This window comes from Conger conger, chromosome 16 (genome assembly GCF_963514075.1).
Source record: "Conger conger chromosome 16, fConCon1.1, whole genome shotgun sequence".
Lineage (NCBI taxonomy): Eukaryota > Metazoa > Chordata > Actinopteri > Anguilliformes > Congridae > Conger > Conger conger.
Window position 1 is genome coordinate 10,754,529 of NC_083775.1, and position 24,586 is coordinate 10,779,114.

General features: G+C 42.7%; 1 protein-coding gene across 2 annotated transcripts; it reads right to left on the reverse strand.

Annotated features, from left to right (window-relative positions):
- Positions 1-1,152: 1,152 nt before the first annotated feature.
- tcf20 (transcription factor 20) lies at positions 1,153-24,313 on the reverse strand. 2 transcript variants are annotated; one of them, XM_061224116.1, is made up of 6 exons: positions 24,005-24,313; positions 2,705-11,642; positions 2,451-2,544; positions 2,113-2,162; positions 1,535-1,630; positions 1,153-1,289 (listed from the first exon to the last, which is right to left on the reverse strand). In XM_061224116.1, exons 2-5 carry the CDS (start codon positions 10,358-10,360, stop codon positions 1,571-1,573), a joined length of 7,860 nt encoding a protein of 2,619 aa, XP_061080100.1. In that variant the 5' UTR covers positions 10,361-11,642; positions 24,005-24,313; the 3' UTR covers positions 1,153-1,289; positions 1,535-1,570. The 2 variants fall into 2 exon arrangements, with proteins under 2 accessions (XP_061080100.1, XP_061080101.1); XM_061224117.1 differs by lacking the exon at positions 1,153-1,289 and having other exon boundaries at positions 1,532-1,630; positions 2,451-2,567.
- Between the last annotated feature and the right edge of the window lie 273 nt (positions 24,314-24,586).

The following is a 24,586-nucleotide window of genomic DNA, read 5'->3' on the forward strand; positions in this document are numbered from 1 at the left end:
TCGAACTGACATTTGAAGGAGCGAGGACATTCCATCTCCGTAATTTAAATTCTCTCGTTTTGCCCATCTTTACTTCTTTTTCTTTCATCTTTTCCTAGCCTCTCACGATGGGTGGAGCTAGGGGCAACAAAAGGAGAAAAGGAAAGAGGAGAAAAAAATAAGGGATTGGAATGAGCCCAGTGTGTCATTCACTAGTGAAAGATGGCAGCCATCTTTTCTGTAAATGAGATCCATCCCTCATTCATGGGTTCAAACTTCCTGGCACCTCATATTGTCACTTCACAAAAATAAGATGATATCCGTGTCATCCTATGTATACCATCGCATTTGTAGAAACCCAAAGATGGAAAAATAAGAACACTTATTCAAAGACAAAAAACCAACATACACACCATGCACTCATACTTACTCTCTCTCCCTCACACACGGATGCGCGCGCGCGCACGCGCACGCACACGCACACACACACACACACGTTCACAAACGCAACAACCATCCAAACCCCCAGTCAATAATGTCTCTGTGGCAACACAACCCTGACATTCCAAAACGATGTCATCATATTTCTTCCCTTGCTCAGGTATTATGTGGTGTCAAAATTGAATCTTTTAACCGACATTCACTTATGACTTTAAGTCTTCTCTTTGATAAATTGAAAATTATATTGAGTGGAAAATACTGATGTTGATATAAATGAAAATAATGATGATAAATAATGATAATGATATTACTACGATGACTACTAATAATAACACTAGTAATAGATGCAGATACACTGTCCCTCACTCTTTCTATACTGAAAACATTTTTGCTCTGACATTCTCTGGCTGTCCTTCCATGCACTCCTCAATTCCCTCCTTTAAGGTTTTTGGACTTTTAAAAATATAACAAATAAAGTCATTTTAATGATACAAGAAAAGTGAAACAGTTCAAAATGTCCACACATTCAAAGTTTGAGAGGAAATCACGTCTTTCTTCTGTATGTCCCAATTCTCCCATTTGTAGTGTTTACTTTTTCTGTCCAGCTTTTCTCCTTCCATCGCTCCTTCCCATGTGCCGCTCTGCAATTTCTTCAGCATGTCCTTTCAAATTTTTTTTCTCTCAAAGTGAGGTCAGAAATGTTCTTTCTTCTTTACCAAAATTTTTTTTTTCTCCCCCCCCCCCCCCCCAAAGTGTTTTTTTTTTTTCCCCCAAACTCTTCACTCGTTACTCTTCTTTCATGGTCATCTGTTCTTGTCTTTCGACGTTTCCACAAAAGGACTGTTCTGCCGTTGCTGTCCCCCACTCACCTGAGACAGATGAAAAACGGTCCTTAAAATCTTTTCAGCTGAAGCCTCGTCTTATTTAACAATAAAAGCGATTTTAAATTGCTACAATTATGCAATATATTGCCGATTGCTTGAAGATGAATGAAAAATGAAATGCGAACAGGAAAATACTAAACACCAAATGCACACTAGAGACTTCACAAAATGCAAGGCCATTTAAGTACCGGGCATGCCGCCCACCACCGCCTCCTCATCATCATTCTCACCAGTCTCAGCCATCAATGTCTCTCCTCCTTCCTAAATCATCCTCTCTCAGACTGCTCAGGACACACCGGCTTCACTGCTGAACTGTTCAGAGGGAACTGGAGAATAAGATAGTGAGGGGAAAAAAGAAAAGTACAGTGGCAGTGAACAAAGTGGAGAGGGAGAGAGAGAGAGTGTGTGTGTGCGTACGTATGAATGTATGGCCTCTTTTGAGGTCCCCCAAACGGAAGAATTACTCAGCTTCAGTTCAGACATTTTTGCTCAAATAGATTCAATCTTAACTATCGCAGCAAAAATGAGAATTTCGATGACCATTAGGACGAGGAAAGAGGGACATGGTACATGTTCATTAGTTTGTTTGTGCATGACCAATGATGCATTTTGACTGGATGCACATGCATTAAACTGATGATAATATCATGACTTATAACTACAAAGAATTTGGTCTGGAATGTGTTCTGCACTTCTACAGAGAGGAAGTGTGATGTGCTGCAAAGATAACAAGGTGTCAAAAGGTGCAACTAGAACTAAAGAGCAACATTTTTCTGCAAATTCCCGAAGGAACAGCAGCTGTCTCTACCTTGTGCTTCAGACATCGCAGTGAAAAATTGTCTTCGTTTAGAGAGCAGTCTGGCAAGAGAAACATAAAAACACATATGGAGACAACAGTAACACATGCTATTTAGCAGAGGCTAACAATTGTACATTCACAAGTGTACACATGCTAAAACTTATTTAATATATAAAGAAAATTAAAATTGCCCAACTATTCATAGGAACAATGCCAGTGTCTTCTTCACTCGGTAGGAACAACAAATACAAATAGTATTTGCAGATTGTAGGAAGAAGGACGCATCTAGGTATGATGCTGGTTATTTACAGCATGATTGCAGGGATGGGGGGGGGGGGGGGTCTTACCTGCTTCAAGGGCACACAGGTAATGATATCGCAGTGTGCAGCCTTTACTGTAGCAGCCGAGGGTGGAGCCCACAGCCTCACACCGTGAGCAGCGCTGCAACACACACACAGTGACGACTGTCACACAACATGAACACACCAACTGTAAAGCACCAAAACCCATAATGAACGCAGGTGCAGCACGACATGTACAAATAGACATTTACACTAAAAACACACCAAAACACGTTTTCTCAATTGAATAGGAAACTCACTGTGTCACTGGCACCATCCAGGGCCTCCTTTAGGCCATAGAGCCGTCCGTTGACCAGGTAAACCCCACTGGCCCAGACTATACAACTCTCATGCACCCACAACTCCTCTGGGTCAAGAGGAACCTGAGGAAGCTGGGCTAATTGAGAGAGAGGCTCAGAGGCGTCTTGGTTAAGTGGCTGTGGTGGGGGCTGAAAAGGCAGCAACGCTTTGTTGTTTGTGGGTGTGGATTTGGGTAAATCCTCACTGGATTTGTGTCGTCGTTTGAACCGTGGATGGGAAGTCAGTTTTCTGTGCTGTGGCCTTTGGTGAATTTCTTCTGTGGGCCACTGCTGGTTCTGCAATTGTGATTCTGGTTTTTCCTCAAGCTCACTTTGTTGTTGAGATTGTTGCAAAAGCCCATCATTAGTCATAACGTCTTGGCCCAGGTCCTGCTGTTGTGGTTCTTCACTGTCAGCATCAACACTGCTGAAACGGTCTGGGAGAGCATGCATGTCCCTGCTAACCACTGGACATACTGTGTCTATAGACACGGATACTGGGTCTACATCTTGATATCCTATATGCTGAGTTTCCATCACAGACTTGGCAGTTTGGGCTTCTATTGTTTGAATGTTCGGTTTCATTGACTCTGTTGACGCTGTTCCTACAGATACTCCTATGCTACCGGCTCTGCAGGTCAAAAGACTCTGTCGAGTCTGGGGGTGACTCTTAGGAAGCTTAGAAGCGTACTCAGGAGGGTAGTAGGGTCCATAGAGGTCTCCAAGATTTTTGTAGTTGGCCCACTTCTTGCACAGACAGCAGAGAAGTTGGCCAAATTGGCCCAATTCGGTAGACACTGCTCCTGACAGAACATACCCAGACGAGGGAAGAGCTTTACCTGTTGTGCAAGACTCAAGAAGTACAGAACTTACTGGTTCTGGTTCTTTCTTCTCTCTCATGTTTTCGATTTCTCGGTCTCCTTGAGATGAAGAAATTGGAGTTAAAATCACATCAATCCCTCCTTCACCACCATTTTCTCCTTTCATCAGTTCATCTTCAGCATTCACAATAGTACAAACAGCTCCCATTTCCACTTCCTTTCTCTCCACATGAATGTAAGGAGCAAATGCAGACGACCTGTAATCTGTGAAACTTCCACCCGCGACAAATTTCCCTCCAACTTGAGTCCCAGCTTGCAGTTCCTCTTTCCCCACCATTGCTACTACTCCTCTCCTTCTCCTTCGTCTCTGTCTGTTGCCTACCCAAACCTTATCACCTTCTTCACCTTCTCCCGTTCTTTGATCGTGCCCAACGGAATTCAATTTTATCTCCGGCTGCAAATCCTCACTCTCTGCATCGGTTTTAACCGTCTGAGACGCAGCAGGAGAAACTGATGCAGAGGAAATTTTGTTATCATTTGGCAGAAAAGTTTCAGAAGTTTCAGCAGAGGAACTGGCACTAGATACAATCTGTGATGTTGCACTGTAGGCAGGTGTATGCGTAGGTGTAAGTGGAGGTGCTTCATTAACATTAACAGTGGGCGTATTAAGTGACGCATTGTGGGCTTGGGCCTGGGCACGCTTTTGCTTATTTACACTACCGACAGGCCGTCCCTTCTTCTTCCCTGATGGGAAGTATCCTTTAGGCACTGCACTCTCTGGAGGCTTTGGTTCGGGTAATTGGGATAAGCCTGCCATTGAGGAAGCAGTCCGAGCAGAAGGAATTAGATGTTGCTGATATACATGTGGGGCCCTGTTTAGCAGGCAGGCACCTATATCTGGGTTATGGTGAGCTGGCTGGGTCCCAAAATAGTCATTGCCTGTAAAGTCATCCATTCCCAAGCCCATGCCAGTTTCTTGCAGTTTTTGCCTGAGCAGGTTAGCTGCAGAATGTTCTCCTTTCCGAGTCTCCAGTTGCTGATATGTATTTGTGAAATGCTGAATGTCAGACAAAGCAGAGGAAGAAGGAGGAGGGGAGGCTTGCACAGGACAAGGTAATGGAGGAGGAGGTGGTAAGGGGCCTAAAAGGGGGAAGTCAGAATCTATCTGAAGTTCATCTTTAGCCCTCTCTACCACACCATCCCGTTCAGTCATTGGAGATACTGTTGTGTTTATTCCAAAATCTGGTTCTAAATCCCCAACAGGATTCCTTGTCATGTTTCCTGTTGCATCCCTTTTGAGCATTTGCGGATCTTGATGGGGGTCACATGGATAGGCAGTAGGAGGAAGGGGCCCAGTTTCCTCAACCCCTCTGTAGTACATAATTTCATCCAAGGAAAGACCCTCACCCAAGTAAGGTAAGCAACTCCCGGTCACAGTACCAACTCTTGAGAAATTGCTCTCAACACAAGCGTCTTGCTCCTGTGTTTCTGAGTTACAATCAGTAACCTGTGAATGAGGCAATCCAGAAAGATGGTTTGATGCAGAATTAGTGTGACTGTTATTGTTTGTGGTCTTTTTAACATTGGGGGTAATTTTCTGCACTATTGCTTCCAGCTTAAGGCCTCTGCCTTTCCGGGGTGGCAAAATTTTAGTTTTACCATGAGTGGGTGAAGGAGCATTAGGAATAGCCATTTTAGATTGGGACGGATCTGGACTCAATGATGCATCATTTTGGTGCTTGGATTCAGAGTTAGGTAAGGGGGCAGGGTACTGACTAGAAGAACCTCTTTGATGCTGAGATATATCTTGATGCTGCCTCTTTGCAGGAATTGGCGAGATAAAAGAACGGACCCTTCTTCTCATCATTAGAGGGTTGGTGTCCCCAGAACCAACTGTTCTGTTTTGCCCATGACCCTGTTGCACCCCCAAGTTAACATTTGTACTGTTACTGCTGCTGCTATTACTACAAACAGACTGATTATGGGAACTGGATGTCGGCATTTGATGCAATGATTTGACCAGCTCTTCCCTTGGGGTGTTTGACTGAACACATCGTGCCCCAGATGCTGGAGTTGCAGGCAGAGCTACTGCCCCAGAAGCAGCTGCAGATACCTGGTTTCTTCGGGAATTGCCACCTTCCATTGTCCCTATACCATCTCTTTCAGACAATCCCCACATTTTGACAGGGTCATAATAGTTCCCCTGAAGATGAGGTTGAGGGGCAGGCAAGCTGTCAAGAGATCTCCGCCCCGGTGGGCTTTGGTGTCGAGGCCTGCCTGATCTAGGAGACATCATGGTATTTTCTGTGGATCTGTTACTGTTTGAAGCTGTCCAGTCACATCTCTCATCTAGTACATGTGACTGATTAAGAGGATGAGGGTGGGGATACATTTGTAATTTCAGAGATTTAGAATTTTCTAGTTGAGCCTGGGATGGTACATTATGGTGGGGATGCAAAGGGTACTGTGGTTGATAGGAAATTGCTTTTGGGGTCCCCACTCTCATTTCTCCAAGACCATACCTTCCCAATCCAGTAGAATGACCACTAACTTCATCTAAGCCTTGAAAGTAGGGCTGACATCTTGATGGTGGTGAAGACAGTGGACTAGGATTGGATGAAGGGTGTTGGGTAGCTTGCTTGGGATGACATGTGGGACTACTGATTGAATTACTTTCCCCCTTCCTTGCACTTGAGAATTGCTGAGTATCAGAGCTTGTGTCAACAGATGGGCGTGGAGAACGGTTCTGGTTCTGAACAGAAGGTTCTTTAGCTGGAATATGCACTGCACTGGACGTGAGGTTTTGGGCCTCCTTGGAAATTGGTTTAAAATCCACTGCCTTGTTCTCACTTTTTTCTGCCTTACTGTTTTCTGATTCTTGTATTGCAGAGGGAGTAGAATGAGACTGCTGAATCACAGAGGCGACAGAAGACCCGGTCTGTGGATGGCTTCTCCCATGATCAACTTCTCCATCCCTCTCCCTTTCTGGTGTAGTTCGGCGAGATGGGGAGATGTCACAAATTACAGAACGGCGCTCTGAGGATAACAAAGATGATGATGCATGAGGCTGAGTTTGACTTTTAGGTACTCCAATTCCAGCCATTGTTTCAGTGTCCTGAAGTAGTATTTGCTGCACAGCAGAGTTGTGAGCGGAGAGATTTGAAGAGGGTCTCCTGTGAGGTAGGGAATAATCAGCTAAGTTAATGTGTTTTGGAGGAGGCCTTGGTGAAGATTCTGTAGATTGCTCCATGCTTGGAGTGGAATGACTGCGAGTTGTTCCAGTCTGGTGCTTGTCTGCACTGCAATGTTCTTCTTTTGCTCCTAATCCCCCAGACCCCAAGGAATGTGTAGAAGAATCCTGTCCCACAACATGCTCGCTCCCCTGGCCCTGGTTTGGAGGGTGACGCTTCCCAGAGGCTGCTGTGTGTGTATGCGATTGGTGGTCCCCATGAATCCCAGTTTCGGGGACTAGAACATGGGGTCTTACATTTTCTGGCATGACATAAGGATGCCTAGGGTGGGACTGGTGAGCTGTATTTTGAGATTGGGAATAGGCCTTTGAGATCTTCTGTGCTGAGTTCTCAGTGCGTCCATAACGTCTGTCCAAGTGATACCCTTGCAGAACTTCTTGTAAAAGACTTGGCTGTTGCAATTGTTGCTGTAGTTGAGAATTGTATTCCTGTCCCCTACCTGCATCAAATCCATTCCCTCTCCTACTTAGTTCATCAACCCCTGCACCCTTCCTGGGCCCAGAATTGTAACTGGGTTGAGGTTGATGATACCCATGATATTTCACATTTGTTCCCATTCCTCCTCTCCCTCTGTTTTTCAACCCAATTTCAGACCCATGGTGTAGCTCTGAGGATCCAAATGGGACTTTTCGTGTATCAGAACTTGGGGGAGGAGGTGACAAGGAATGCTCACTGCCTAGTTTATGGGGAACCTTGGTTCCATGATTTGAAGAGTAAGTACACAACCTGTCATCATCTTCTCCATTGAGATCGTTGGAATCTCCAGCAGAACTACGTGAGAGAACCTCTTCAGAATAATTCCTAAGATTGTGGGACTGACGAAGACTATGTGGAGCCGCACAGGTGGCAGTTTGTGGTTCTGTTATTGTTGCAGATTGAAGAATCTCAGAACGTGTAGAGACAATGACACCTACACCTGTATTGTAAGTCTCCTCAGTATTCAGGTTTTTACTTGGATCATCCAAATATTTTGCCTTCTCTTGTTTTTCCTGTTCTTCCGGTTTTCTTTTGGAAGGATGTGTATGCACTACTATTTCTTCTTTTACCCCCTGTTTGTCTCTGTCTTTTTCTTCCTTTGAGTTCACCTTAGTCTCTTTGCTGCTTTTCCATTCTTCACTTCTTTCTTCATTTTCCTCTTTCTTACCTTTACCCTCCCCTTCTTCCTTTACCCTCTCTCTACCAGATTTTTGAGAATCAACAACAGCCTTCTTAACATGACTGGGGTGAAAAGAGGAAATGAGGGATGAGGAGGGAGAGGAGAAGGTTGGAACCAAAGATACAGGTGGGCAGGAAGAAGTTTGGTTAGGGCTGGGTTGTGCAGAGGGAGGATGGGAAGAAGGGGATGAAGATAAAGGAGATTTAGGAAAAGTACCACATGCTTCATTTTTTCTAGGTTGAGAGACACTCAGAGAAGTCAAAGCCTGGTTCTTTTGTGTCACTGCTCCTATTTCTACTTGCAAAGGCAAACTCTGAGCACCCTGCTCAGTTTGTGATTGGATTTGGTTCCTGCGATTCTGAGACAGAGCATAGTAGCCAGTCGGCTCAGAGCTACTGCTGGCACCACTCATTTGCCTCACTCTTTCACCTTCCCCTCCAGAAAACTGTTCTTCTCCTTCCCTTCCACTTACAGGGCTCTCTGGCACTATGGAAGGAGCATCTTCAGAGTTAGCAGTTTCACTACTGAATGTTCCAATTCCTTCCCGGGCTGCCTTAGCAATAAAAGTATCACTAATACCTCTATTCCTTTGCTGACTAGTTGGCAAGGCATGTGATGACTGCTGCATTAGATGTTCTCGCATATGATCCTGGAATCCTCCATCTTTCCCAGTCTTCTGTGACACCAATGAATCAGAGAGTAGCATATGTTGCACAGTATTGGGCAAATTAGCCACTTGTGAAGTCAAAGCATTTAGACTGTTGATTGCAGATTCTGGCATTAGTTTGTCAAGAGGGGAAGAAGGATATAAGGTAGAGGAGTTTTCTTCCCGTACACCAACTACTCCCATGGCCATACAAGTTCGAACTGATACAGAATTTGAATTTAGACCAGCAGTGTTCACATTACCACTGCCACTCCCACAGCTGCTGATGCTACTGTTAGAGTTAGGTGCTGGGCTAAGCTGAGACACAGTCTGTAATAGCCGACTCTGACTATGACTGGTACGTGTTTTTTGGAGAGTGGCGGGCCCTGTGGAGTTTCCCGTTTCAGAAATGCCCATCAGTGGAGAGGGAGAGGAGCTACAACTGGGTGACTGGACTGTAGAGGCAGCAGGAGATGGATTAGATATTGGGCTGAAGTTCTGATGCACTTGGGGCTGGTGGGATTGAGAGTGCATCGGAGATTTGGATATTTCTTGGGAAGAGAAGTGCGGCATAGAGGGATTAGTGGAGGGGACAGTTGAGGATGTTGCACGGTTTTCAGGGTCAGTCAGACCTGGAGCAGGGGATTGGTGTAGCAGACTAGAGGAATGAATTTTGTGAGCGGCATCATAACCCAGAGATAAATTATGATGGGACCCACGATGTGGTTGGGCAGGGTGTTTGTGAAGGGAATGAGATGGCTGGGAATGATATGGAGAGTAACCAGAAGAGGGGTAACTTTGCCCTGCACCATCTATTGGCCCTATATTGTTTGAATTTGCTGAACTAACAGAGCTAGGATTCGTGTTAGCAGTAGATGAACTGTTCACTTTACATTCAAAACCACCACTGTTGCTTCCCCCATGGTATCTCAGCGGGGGTGAGTTATACATCCCTGGTGTCCCAGTAGGCGCATTTGGAGAGGAGTAGAGGGGAAATTGAAGAGGCAGCCGGTGTCCAGAGGTGGGATAACCTCGGTGCTGTTGCCCTTGGTGCAAAGCTTGTTGGGAAGAGTAATTCTGGGCTTGTTGACGTGAGTGTATTGGAGGTCCCACTGCTGTTTGGATTGGGGTGTTTTGACTCAAACTGTACTGGTGGGAAGGAGAAAAGGCTCCAGTGCCACTACTGCTACCGCTGTTGCTAGTACCACCAGAACCAGCTGCAGCACTGTAGTCCAACTGATAGTGAGCCATCATTCCAGAAGATCCTGCTCCGGCATGGCGGTACTGATGAGGAATGTGCCCATCCATATTTGGGTATCCAAAACCCAGCCCATATCCCAATGCTTGGCCACCTCTCCGATGTCGGTCTTTTCCACTCATTGAAAAATAATGATCCATCATTTCTTTTCGGTAAGGGTTGTTACTGATGCTACTACCACCGCTGTTCGCATGACTGTGTAATGCTTCCCCAGTCCCAGTTGCTCTATTTCTACCTGCGTAACCCAGAATGTGGGATGCATGAGTTGGGTGGTGGGTCACTAGCTGGTGTGGGTGCTGGTTTGGTCTCTGAGGATTTTGTTGGGCTTGCTGTTGTACCACTGCATATTCCTCTGCCATCCTTGGTGAGCACTGAGGCCCAGAGGACTGGGACAGGTAGGAGGCATTTCCCCCACCTACAGCACTCCCGCCAGAAAACCCTGGAGGAAGAGCAGGGGGAACGGAGTTGTTTCGAAAATTCTGCATTTCTTTTTAGGTTTTTCAGTTTCCGATAGTTTTATCTTTCAATGTTCTTCCTTCAACCTCTGTTCAAAAATGAGTCTTTGAAGGAAAAAGTAATCCACTGTTACCGCTGGACAGTAAAAGTTTGCAATAGTGGCCAACGCCGTACAAAGTTATAGCCATGAGTTGCAGTCACAAGAGGAACATTAAAGTCAACACCATCACGGGAGCTGCTGAAGCAGGTGCAATTTACACAAATGTAACTGCAAGAGGTGCAATCATAACAAGAGAAGGAATGCACATTGGCAATGGAAATTCAATATCTGAAGGCTGGAATTTCAAATCATATCTAGCAAATTGGATGGTAGCATTAAAAGCTGCAATTTCCACATTTACAATAAATCTTAAAGCCTTTTTCAAGCCTGATGTTTGATGTTTACACACTGACTGAAAATGCTAAATTACAGTGAATTCAAATGAAAAAAGGCTCTGGGTGCTGCAACAGGAACAATTAGAGTACAGTAAGGATATTACAATCACCACAATGCACCTGCAGCAGTTTGGCACTAGACGTTTGGGCAATGTGAATCAGGGTTACTATAGAAACTAGAGGAACTAAAGGTCAAACAGTTGTAACAGTGGCTGGGGAAACAGAATTTACATAAATCGTAACAAAACTCCATATCATTCCAATATTGGAAAGTAGTTAGTCTCTGCACCCTTGAATTGGGAATTGACTGCTCTCACGAGTTCACCGAAAATAACATGATTCAATTTCTTCCTATGGCAGTTATTTTCTGCGTAGACTTAGCAGCAGTACTGTACAATATGTTTTACAATTAATACCAATATTTTCTACAATTAATACTTCAGAACCTAATAAGGTACTTTGTTTTGACCCAGCAGTAAGTATATTAAACAAGGTCTGATTTCCGTGTTTGCTCGTTTTTCAGAGGTAAACACTGCATATGCTTTGCGTTTTCTTTTTAAATGCTGTCAGTTTAATTTATTCGTCTTTTTTTCCCATTGTTAAGGTCTCTGGTCTTTTTTCATTTGTTTTTCTTGTTTTTTTTTTTCTGGTCCTGTATGATTGAATTACTTTGTTACTTTTTATGCTGGTGGTCTCTGAATTCCTGTACTAGATTCTTCCATTTCCTTTCCTTTTTCTTCCATCTTTTTTTCTTGCCATTATAACATCCATAGATGACTGTCATCCAAAGAACCGAGGATATCTTTCTCACATTCCACTTTTATTGTATTGTACCATTTAATCCTTCTCATTTGCTAGCAGGAGGGGGGCCAATATCTGAAAAAAAAAACAAAAAAAAAAACATACAGTACATAAGTAAAATAAGTAAATGCCCATTTAATTTTATCACAGCATATCGACATATTCATTTTTTCAGCAAAAATAGATATTAATTATAGTGACCACGGTAGCTGGTGTTAGTTGCCACTTTTGAACCTCGATATCTCACTTGCTTCATGAGCAGTCTCAAAGCCAGGTCTACTACAATGGCAACGGGCTCGTCAACTACCGATTTTGGTATTGCTACATTCCACCATTTCTGTGTTATGGATACCCTTAAAAACATTCAGACTTATTTTTTATGCAAAAATAACTCCATTTACATCCAATTCAATGCAATCCAAGATCCCGACACAAGTCGACACGTCCGTAATTTAGGAACATGCATGCCTTTTCTAAGTTCATGACTGGACATTTTATGTAAAAAAAATTCTGGTTTAATAGTCATAAACACCAGCAAAGTGAGTTTCCTAGGCTAACCAGCTAGTGACAGGCACAGTGTTAATGCCAGCTAGTTAACAAGCTAATTAAGCCTTTAAAAGTAGTTATACTTTGCTAGCTAGCTGATATGGAATATTTCTCATTACATGAGAAGAAACATGAGAACATGCAATCTCACAAGCAAAACAGAACTTAATATGCAAATACTGTGTTGATGGCATACAGTTAGCGCCTCCTGAAGATGAGTGAAGGCATGTGCCTCAGACAGCGGAATTATCGTTGAAATGGAAAAGAATGACGCTAACTAGCTATACTTTAAAATCATGCATCGTTATGCATGTTAGGTAGAAAAACAAAACCTTTGATTGAGTTCAATGAGCGCAAAATACCACTTTTTGCCAGTAGATGCAAATCGCACATAAGAAGTCGGGAGGAAAGGCTTGCAAGACAAGATTTGGTTTCTCTCATTCCCTTTGGCCCATTTCATTCATACTGCACAACTTTATGGTTCACCTCCAAAAGCGCATATCTCACTCAAAATCTTTAACTCACGTTTCAAAATTATTGTTTCAATGAATTAGCCAGTGTCATCTAAATCGAAAGTCCCTGTTTGAAATCAAGAGTCAAAATGGTTAGACATATTGTTAGACACAAGGGGCGACATGGCTCAGGCAGTAAGAGCAGTCGGCTGGCAGTCGGAGTGTTGCCGGTTCGATCCCCCGCCCGGGCTGTGTCCCTGAGCAAGACACCTAACCCTTAAATGCTCCGGATGAGCTGGTTGGTGCCTTGCATGGCAGCCAATCGCCGTTGGTGTGTGAGTGTGTGTATGAATGGGTGAATGAGAAGCATCAATTGTACAGCGCTTTGGATAAAGGCGCTATATAAATGCCAACCATTTACATATTGTCATTAGGACAGCTCTGAAAGAAAGTTTGTTACAAATTGATCTCCTGCAAAATTGTTGAGAATCGATTTTATTGATAGTGTGACACCGTACAATGCAGTAAATAGAAAACACAACAATGCAAGGCAATCAGTTGGAAATCACCAACACATCACAGTTCATGTATTCTTTATGAACTTCAAAAACGCATTTACAGTAAACTGAAATAGCATGAAGAATTACAATATTGCAAAATTGCGCACCTGTTTTCCCTTCGGAATGTTTATACGATTGATGACACCGTGGACTGGCCCACATTTGGTTGTAACTCAACCAGGCTCTGCCATTGTAAGACAATGTTTGATTACATGGCCCACAATGGTGCCCCTCACCTCACTGGAGACAACCATGTGCATCTGTCCTCTTCTGCATCTTCCTCTGTTTTGTGGTCTTCTCCTAACCACACCACCATGCATCCTTACTCCTCTTCCTCTTGGGAGAGCAGGCACTTGCCGAAGCAGGTTTCTCCAAGATCAGAATGTGTCATACTGTAACTGCGTTGCACCTGTGCCCTACAGTAATCTGACAGTAATTTGTGACTGGGTGATCTCAGATGTGGGGAAACTCTCCTTCATAAATAAAATCCAAGATTCACCTGACAAGCAATTTATCAATTTAGCTGACATTACATCAATACCATGTCACAAAAATTTTATGATGGTTGGATGGACCATTTTGCACATGATGAAATGCACAAAGAGTAGATTCACAGATATGGCGATTGGTTCTCAACCAACAATTTTATTGCAATAAACAATGGATATTTACAATTACATTTCAAGTATTCATTGAACCTCCCAGTGTAAAAACTAAGGAAATGAATAACAAACTAACTAACTAACACTATCATGAGCCTGCACTCCCATCAAGGTATCAGTACAGATATTTGACAACATGCTACATCCCTGTAGTTTATTTTCAGTTGGTGCAGAACAAGATTTTTTAATTTATACCCAATTATTTGCATAGCATTAACATGGCAGCATATTATTATTTTGATAAATTCAATATACAAAATTAATTGTATATATTACATACAACATTATAACATTAATTCCTACAGTGACAATAAAAGTGATTTGTGGGTGACACTATCATTGAGTGATTGTGACTGTATAGTAGTTAGCCATGACTTATATTAATAATTATGTATAGGCCCATATACATACATACTGTAGGCTATATAAACTCATTGAGCACTTTATTAGACACATTTTTAGACTTATGGGTCTTCTGCTGCTGTAGCCAATCTGCATTCTTACAGATCTGCTGTTTGACGCATTGTGTGTTCAGAGATTCTCTTCTGCATACCATTGTTGTAATGTGTGGTCATTTGCATTACTGTCACCTTCCTGACAACTTTGACCAGTCTGGCCCTTCTCCTCTGACCTTTCTCATTAACAAGGCATTTCTGCCCACAGAACTGTGGCTCACTGGATGTTTTTTCTTCTTTTTCTCGCATTATTCTCTGCAAACTCTAGAGACCATTCTGCATGAAAATCCCAGAAGGAATTTCTGAGATACCAAAACCACCCTGCACCAACAATCATTCCACAGCCAAAGTCACATCTCTTCCTCATTCTGACATTTGGCCTGAAAAACAGCTAAACCTCTTGACCATGTCTGCATGCCTGTATGCATTTAGTTGCTGCCACATGATTGGCTGATTAAATATTTGTAATAACAAGCTGGTGTACAGGTCTACCTAATAAAGTGGTCACTGAGTGCATCTGCTACGCTTTTATCCAGAACAACATACAGTAGGCCTACATGAATGAGATCATAGCATTATACACTTGATAATCTACAATATACACTTTAATGTGGGATCTATCAAATAATCACAAAAATGGTATGCTACTGTATTTACCAACGCAGTTTGTGGGCAAGCTATGTTAAAAATGGGCATGTTGGAAATAAAGCAAGCTTTAGAAAAGAAAAATAAGTATATTGCCTCCTACTTTAATATGCAGAATTGCCAATACACTTTATAGAGCACTACTCTAAGACTGTGAATTCTTTGAGAGGTTTAAATCTTAAACAATCTGCCCAGTGGAGGGCACACATTTTTTTGACATACAGTAGGCATTATACATGGCTGTAGCAGTTGTAAGAGATCTGTGCTGATACCTTGGGAGACCAGGATGATGTTAGCGTTAGGGCTGATCAATATAACGTCCTGTCTTTTCAGGCTTTCAGCAAATGCAAGTATTTAAATTAAAACAGTTTTCTGTGATTAATATATATAGGCCTACCATGTAACTAGCTTAGTCTGCAAGCGGGCAAAAGTAAGAAACAAATATGTCCGTGATTTGCTAACATTACCGAAGAACTGATTGCAAGGAATATTAGACTGCTAGAGGACACTATTGGTTTACCCTCCTTTAGGTGGCTAGGTAACATTAAGGAACATAAAGCAGAATGCTTGAGATAAGAAACTTGGCTACATATTGTCTGGTCAACCAAAGGGGTGTGAAATGGGAAGTAGTATACACAATTATGCCTTATCAAGCTTCTTATTATTGCTTAAGTAAAAAGGTAAGCATTATAACAATTCACACAATATCATTAGGCAATTTGCCATTAGATAAGGTGTGTCTTAGCACTACTACGAATGAATACATTGTGAAAGTCAAGAGTGTTTGACGTAAAGGGGCAGAACAAAATAAAGCTGTTTACAAATGGGGACGGTGAACAGAAGTATTCCAAATGCAGATGTTGAAAAAAAAAAATAAACTGTTGTCATGACAACATCCTGATTACTGCTGGTTTGCTCATTGGTCACCCTGTCCCCTGTTGTGCTGAAGCATTACAGTCACTGAAATTAACACTTTAATATGGTGACAAATGCACTCAGAGTCTAGAATTACAAACAGACCTTCCTAGGTGATGGGTGATCGAAACCACAAGAACACTACTGCACCGTCCATTCACACCAACCCACACCATTAAATAAGTTACCAGGCCTCTGTTATTCCCACTCATCCTTAGGCAGAAAAATCACGGATGAAAGTAGGAACCTTAAAGCCATTGTCACGTTCTGCCCACAAACAGGGAAGGCATGTGTAAAATCGCCACATACTGGCTAGAAACAGGACATTACATTACATTAATGGCATTTGGCAGATGCTCTTATCCAGAGCGACATTCAGTTGATTAGACTAAACAGGAGACAATCCTACCCTGGAGCAATGCAGGGTTAAGGGCCCAACGGCTGTGCGGATCTTATTGTGGCTACACCGGGGATTGAACCACTGACCTTGTGGGTCCCAGTCATGTACATGCATTGCTCCAGGGGAGGATTGTCTCCTGCTTAGTCTAATCAACTGTATGTTGCTCTGGATAAGACCTCTGCCAAATGCCATTAACGTAATGTAATTAACGTAATGTAATGACTTGCTGGCAGACAAAGCTGAAGCAATTGCCAAACACTTTGCTCGCCTTGGTCATACATGCCATGAATTCATAAGGGAAATCCAACACATTCATTCCATAATGCAACCACAATATCAATTCCACGAGTAAAGACAAAACTGTTTAACAGCGGCCAAATTTGAGCCCCTCTTAACTGCATGATAGTTAGCGGCTACCATTGCGCAGTTAGAAAAAAGACCACGCAGTAGAACAGGCGTTACATTTCACTGACCAAATGCAAAAAGTAATACACAAGCTAGCAGCAGCAACTCTGGACATGAATGAAAAAGCGCTTCCCTACTGCTGAAACAGTTGAACGGCTACCTTCTCAAGTAATTTGAGACAAATAATTTATTTGTCCTTGCAAAACTACATGCTCTCTGCTCCCATTCTTGTCCAAAACTCTGGAACAAACAGTCTCTAATTAACTCTACTTTCTTCTCAGATGATAACTTGCTGGACCCACATCAGTAGGGCCCCATACGTGGCCACACAGAGACAGCGCTCCTTTCCATCAATGAGACATTTCACTCTACTTGAGCGGTCACTCTCTCCTTTGTACTCATCCTCCTTGACCTCACGGCAGGTTTGGACACTTGATCATCTGATCCTCCTGTCTTTCCTCCCCAAAATGGGCATGCACGCCTGGATTGGTTTTGTCCTAGCTCACCAGTCGTACCATTCAGGCCTGGGGTGGTGCCATTTCAACACCCCGCAATATATCCACAGGGGTCCCCCAAGGGCATGTTCTCGGTCCCATTCCCTACTCAACACCAGATCTCTCAGCTCTGTCATCTCTGCCATTGGATTATCATATCACTCAACTCTATCTTCCCTGTTCCACATCCGACCCACGTCGCCAGGTGGATATCGGCTTGCGTGAATGACAGCTGGAGCTGGATGAAAGCGCACAATCCTGAAAAGATCCTCGACCTCCCAGATCCACCATTTCCTCACCATCTAGTCTACCCAGCTTTTGGTCCAAGTGTTAGTTCTCTCCTAATTGGACGACTGCCCTGGAACCCCCTGCTTCCACCATCATTCCCACCCAGGTCATCTAAAATTCACCCCTCCCCTTCGCACTTCACTACACTGGCTACCTTGTTTGACCTTGTTTGCCATACATAATATTCAAAACCCTGGTGCTACCTTACCAGATTGGTTAGGACTGCTCTGGCCAACCTTCACAAGATCATTAAGACTTACAGACCAGCTAGACCAGGGATTATCAAAACACGGTCCTCAAGGTCTGAGAACCTCCGTTTACCTGGGAGTCAGGTGTGAAGACAGTCTGGCCAATCAGGAGCACTAATTGTTCAGCTAATTACCTGGGCATAAAGAAAACCAGGGCCAGATTTGGATTCGATCCAGATTTGATGATGGCTTAGCTAGACTCTTCTTTTCTGCAACCACAGCATGCCTGGCTCCTCGCCCTCTGCATACTTGCACTTCCAGGGCATGCTGGCCCCCTGTCCGGGGCCCCTGGAGGTGGAATGACATCCCAACATCAATCAGAACAGCAGAGACACCTCTCATCTCTCGCCACAGACAGAAGACTCACCACTTCAAATCATACCTTGGCTCCACCCCCTCCCCGAACCCTCTCTAGCAACTCTCCCAAAAGATTGACTACCGCTTGATTAATTACTATAGATTGCACTTCCATTTTATCAATATATTGGTTCGTTATATTTTTTATATTTTTCTTATTTAGCCAAATTTGTATTTATTCTGTTTTGATAATGTGTAATCCTTATGCATTATGCGACCAAGCTTATCAATTTTATAGTCGATCGTTATTTGAGGTTTACATTTGAGGTTTTGGAGTACCTTTAAGGTTACGGTTAGTCTTAACACTGATTTAAACACTTGTGTTCTTTTAAATCACTCTGGAGAACAGTGTCTACCAAATTCCAGTAATGTAATGTAAGGTTATCCACCACTTAAGTTCCCAATAAAATGTTAGCATCATGATCGCCCCTTGCTTAAATTGAATACGTTTAAATGTAATTGCCTCTGGGACTATGTGTGCCATGTTACCTGCCAAACAAAGGGATACTGACTAACTGCTTCCCTTTTGGGGTCATCTTACCTTTTGCCAGGATCAGTATACGGGACTGAACTTAAAACACACTAGCGTGCATAACCTGAGCTGTGACCTGAGTTGAGCACCACCTCATATAGTGTGTCCACGTGCTAGTCCATTGCAGGGGCTACATCAGCTTGAGATGGGCACAGCCCTACCAATGGACACCCTCCCCCCCTCGGGTGAGGCAATGGCCATTGGCTTCCAGGGTCAAGATCTGACACTGAATTCTGAAATTAAGAGCAAGTTGACAGCCGATACAAGACATTATCGGCCTGCCGATTATTTCTGTCATGACGACGTCCAGTACAGGGCAACAGATAGCCGCCTGAATGTCCACATCTTCACCTGATATTTTACAAAACTGAAACACTTTCTGAATGTTCACATGACATAAAATATTGGAGTAACGTATTTATTTCTACCATTCGCACAATGAGATTTCATTTAAATATCAGTCACAACGCGTGAAAGATTGAGACTTCTGAGACATTGAATTGACAGTGTGTCAGTGTGCGTATGAATGGGTGAATGAGAAGCATCAATTGTACAGCGCTTTGGATAAAGGCGCTGTATAAATAAATGGCAACCATGTCACACGGAACGCTAAATAATAATTCTTCCCCCCCCCGACCACTGAACAGTTACAGCCACACAGGCTGAGGACACAAATGCAGCTTAATGACTAAAAGGCTTTCTTAATGTTAATAATCTAAAAGGGATTTCAAGTACTTACAAAAAGACAACCGGTAATCACTTAACATTAACCATATAATGATTCTCATTCTTTTTCATGGTGTAATATGTTATTGTCTTCAAAGTCTGTACTTCATTTTCCGGTTGTTTCTGAATAGGGGAGAACCAGAACACAATGCAGCATCACAGAAAAACCTGCTCATCATTGTTTTCCCATTTTCGGCAGAAAGTAATTTCGTGCAAATCGCACAGTTTATTATAGTTGATTTCATGTGCAGTTTTCCCAATACCTACACACAGAGGGTGCACACTATTACCAGGTGGAAGATGAAAAGGGACACTCCAAATGTGACTCATACACATGACCCCATAATTAGAAAGATGTTCGTATTTTATAAGTAGCTGAAACATGAAACATCATACTGTATATTTGGTTGCAATATGTAATCTAATGAGATAAAAACTAGTAAAGCATCATAGATTTACATTAGTAATACAGAATTTCCTCAGGGTTCAGTACAGCACACCTCAGTGATAAGTATATCAAGCATTCCCGCGGGAAATGGACACCGTGCATTACTTGAGGTTGAGGTACTGCACACCTCAGCTCAGGTTTAAGCACAGCTGGCTTTTCCTTGCTGTAAGTACTACACGCATTACCCCAGGGATAAGTACGGCACATCTTTTTTTTAAGGAGGGAGGTACAGTCTGCCCTCCTTTCCCTTGTTTTGCTTTAGTTATACAGGTAGAAAGCAGAGAGGGAAACAGACAGAGAAGGCTTTGCAGGTGATGAAGTGTTGCGCCCTACACGGGGGGTGGCACATGGCTCCAGGGTCGGCCGCCCCTACAGACTGCTCCACGCGCCTCGCCCTTACCTCAGGGTTAAGTCTAATGAGGCACACATCAGCCGCCTGAGTGGAGCTGGACTGCACAATTCACAATCCCGATATTACGAAAAACAAACAAAAAAAATCTGCAACTGTATCCACAATGCTAAACACTTACTGCAGTGATTAGAAACCAGTAAATTTAATCACTGCTGAATCACCTGATCACTGCGGTACAGTACAGTATGTGCCAATAATAACATCTCCTCCGAGCAAGTCTAATCAATTCTAAGGTGCACAATAATTATTACAATAATTATCATTACAACAACCCTGCCAGTTTTATCATGTATTTCTATTTATTGTGAAGTACTTGGAGCTGCAATTAATTAATATATGAAAATGTGCTATGCAACTAAATGTATTATTATCATTAACACTACAATAACAACAACAACAAGCTGTCCATAAAGGGTTCATATGTTTTGGCTTCCTGAGGTAGTAGACATAGGCCTAGCATTCATGCCTCCCAATGTTTTTTTGGGGAAAAAATGTAGACATGGAATGCTTAATAAAATCCCTGAGGTATCGATAAGTGGAAGCAGCCCACGCTAAACTGGACTGCGGTGTGTGGCTTTTCCCTCTTCGCACACAACACACACTGGTCTGTGGTCAAGGCAAAAAAAAGTCAAAGACAGTATTCTATCTACACAAGACCAGCTGAAGCAAAGTTTGCACTGTGTACAAAGTGAAATTGAGCAACAGCTGCATTAACAAGTTTCACTACGCGCTCTGTCAATTATTTAACTCCTATGAAATATTGAAGGCAATGCCACTGCACGACCTGATTCGCCAGTCAGAAGACACGCCCCTGTCCTTACAAACTCCATTTTCAGAACATTTTCTCTTCTCCCATTCTTGACTCACTTCGATCTCTGTACCACAAAAAAATAAACAACTTCTGTCGAGTAGGCCTTCTTTTGATTAGTGTTACTGTGCGTATTTGATGTTTGCATTTGCTGTTCCAAAATATTTTTGTGATTACCAAAGGAAAAAAAATGGAAAGGAAATGCATGTTTCAGAAGAGTACAATGTGTACGAACGTGCTCCTTTTTCCAAATCAGTGAGTTTTCTCTGCCTTACCAATAGTATCATGGCAGAACACTGCTCTTCAATGGAAACAACTCCACATGCAAAAATGGTTCATGCTTTAACTCAAGGAGAATCTACAGGCATCCTGCAAAGTTTTACCAGCAGTTTACATTCCTTGCTATTAACTTGTGTATGTTATTAAAGCTTGAAATTAACTTGAAATAAACGCATTGCAAAGTTTAATGAAACCCAGCTGGTAAGCATGCACATAAACCTGCAACACACAAAACAGGCATTATAATTCGCCTTCATGAGTGCCGAAAAAAACAATGGGCTCTGATTTAACACTAAGCTTTCAAGGAAGATCTAATCTGAAACATATTAGCTACATGGCAATAGCTATAAAATGTGAAATGTTAAGCTCCACAAAGAGGCACTTTTGGGGGGTGTGGAGCAGTGCCCCGCAGGCTAAACAGAACCCAGACACGGCCAGCGCCGACTGCTTTGGGAAGTGCATGCGTTTCTGCAGACACACACACTTACATGCAGCCTGCATGCAGAAGGCACCGCAGCAGAGGGGCAGCTATCCAGAACAGCTGCAACTGGTTGTTCCAAATTAGGGCGGAAAAGGGAAAACGAAGGGGGTCACTCGCATATTATTGGTGACTTTCTGAGATTTCAGACTACATGGACTTTTTCCTCTACTGAACAGATTTCAATAAATGGGATTTCAAAACTCACTTTTCATTTTTCAGGAATGTACATTGCAGATATACACTATTTTGGGAAACTAAGACAAGTGAACCACATTTAATTTGTGTATTTCAAATGCTACATAAACATAACCTGTTCATGTGAATGCTTGAGGAAAAGGCATACAGTTTTTACCTGTGCATGAATCTTCCCATACACTGCTTACTTTGAGATAGAATGACACAAACGTGATCAGCTTTAATTGGGATATCTACTTCAATATGCAGCTGGATCACAATGAGATCACAATGGGTTCGGCACAACTTGAAGCGGCTGGCTTAAAAACACTTGTTGGCTACATCAGGAGAATTTGCTCCTCAAAATGAATGTGTGCAAACTGATAAAATAATTTAGGAGTGCATCTACTAATTGGGTTATTGTGCTTCTTAAAAATAAATGTCACAGCGTAGATGTCTGAAATGTTTTTCCAACCCCTTTCTGCTATATCCACAACTTTAGGCAGAGTTATATAGCATTGACAAAAATAGCACATTGTATTAAATGCCATCGCATGTTATGGTAAGTTTTCCGCAAAAATAACAGGATGTTTGAGAAACGCAGGGTGACCTTAGATCGTACACAGTTCTTTCCACGGCTAATTATGATTTAACAGGAAAAAGAAGGTTCAAGTTGGCGCACTTGGATAATTACCCTGAGCTACACACTGGATTTTGGCACTTTAAAATATATCGTGGTAAGTACAGTAATTAGACGGGGGACCAACTTTAACATTGTCAACAGAGTAAAATATACAAACTTTCTGCGACAAAAGTCTATGCATATGTAAATTACAGACAATGGCTATACAAAACTTGTGTTCACTTCAAAGACATCTTGCAACTAACTTTCTCAAATGCACGTTCGTTTCTGGAATAACTATCAGAGACTGGCCAAGCTCCGTTTGAGTCTATGTTCTACATTGGCTCCGTAATAGGGACCAGTCCTTCTAATCATATGTGTAACTATGTACGGGCTGTGAGATGCATGCACAGCGTTGCAGTATGCGAAATTCTGCCGCACAAATGGTGTACAACCCTATCAGCACTGTAGCTTTTCTGCAACACAGCACTGCTGCACAATACAATTGAGACATGTATGACCAAGACTGGCATAAGTACAGACTAGTGTCTCCTCATAGTACCGTGGGTTAGGGTCACGCAAGTCCTGGCCATAGCACCACACGGGTCGGCGTAGGTCTGAGAGAATCAATTATTCCGTGAGCAGTCTAGCTATAGCCTAGCTAACGATGCTGCAGTCAACACTGGGAGTGTCATCTTTAATTACTCGGTTCTTAAATCATAAACTAGTAACGTTCATGTAAGCTTACGTTTGGAGGGACTGACGTTAAGGTTAGCCATATAGTTATTCAATTAATGTGGAAAAAAACGTGCAATCGAGTAAACGTTTGGAAACTAGCTAGCTTGCCAGATACCCACCGAACAATTATGGAAGCAACATAGGTATGCGTGTTGCCATCATCCACATTAACTACACAGCTTGCTAGCCTAATGTCATTCGATAACGTCTATGGCATTTTACATTTACCCGTATGTGTATATACACATTTAAAAACGCATAGATGCCTTGCGAAATTATTAACATTTGATACTTTTGCCTACGTGTAACTTGCGTTCAGCTTCAGACTAGCTGCATCTAGCGAACTGGCTCGCTAGCTAATTGCGCTACAGCTAATCTTGCTGTGAAAGATGTTATCGATGCTTAGCAGGCAAGCTAACGTTAGCAGCAAGCTAGTCTAGTTGTCTAGCTGTAGCTAGCTACGTTAGGACGTATAATTTTAGCGGCTGAGTATAGAACATTATACTGCGCTTAAAAAATAGCCAAGTGCTCCAAAAACTAAACTGTATATTAATAGAACACCAATGCCTGTCAGTCCTCAAGTACAAATGTCGCCTTTTCCATATTGTGACAAACTGCAGATGTTTTCCCTCAAAATAAAACCTGGAGAACGTTAGCTAGCTTGCTAGCCAGCTATCAAACTACCAAGCATGATAATGCTTACAGTGGAGTGACTATCTGGCTACCAACTGTAACGTTATCTACCCGGTACGCAGACGCGTTTCTTGGGGTGGAAGAAATAATAAAATACCTGATTTCAGCGTCAGACTCTGAATCCCAAGGCCGAATGAAGCATAAAGGGTGTTTTGTGTAATTTTCTCCGCCGTAGCCGGAAACCTCGGTCTTGAGTGGAAAGCCCCGCCGATTTTCTCCCTTTCCCGTCTTGACAACGCCGACCAGCAGCGGCGGAGTTAGGGGCCCCGTCACATCCACACAGTTCCTGGGCCTTTTCCTCCAAAAAATTCCCTTTCTTTTGTCCTCACCTCAAAAATAATAGCAGCACAATCGGGGTGCCTATAGGACCCTTAACCAGTGAGGTCCATGCAACCCCCACCCCCTCCCTTTCTCTCTCTTCCTTTTCTCTCTCACCCACCGTTTCTTAGGTAAATCCACCTAGCCCGCTAGCTACCAAAAACTAAACGCATCGATACCATATGAGTGGACGCCTCACGGCTATATTATTTACTTCAAATGTGTTATTTATAAAGGTACATAGCTACAAATATATTTATCTATACACACATTCGTTCTCCTTTAACTGAAATTTTAACTGAAAGACCGCCTTGAAATTGCATACACATATTCACACACCCCCTCCCACCTCTCCCATCAC

Bases quoted from the DNA above. Each gene is read 5' to 3' on its own strand.
- tcf20 (XM_061224116.1), bottom strand. From the start codon at position 10,360: ATGCAGAATTTTCGAAACAACTCCGTTCCCCCTGCTCTTCCTCCAGGG. The intron at 2,545-2,704 runs GTGAGTTTCCTA...TGTGTGTTGCAG, and splicing joins TGGATGGTGCCAGTGACACA to CGCTGCTCACGGTGTGAGGC. The intron at 2,163-2,450 runs GTAAGACCCCCC...TTCTCTTGCCAG, and splicing joins CCTGTGTGCCCTTGAAGCAG to ACTGCTCTCTAAACGAAGAC.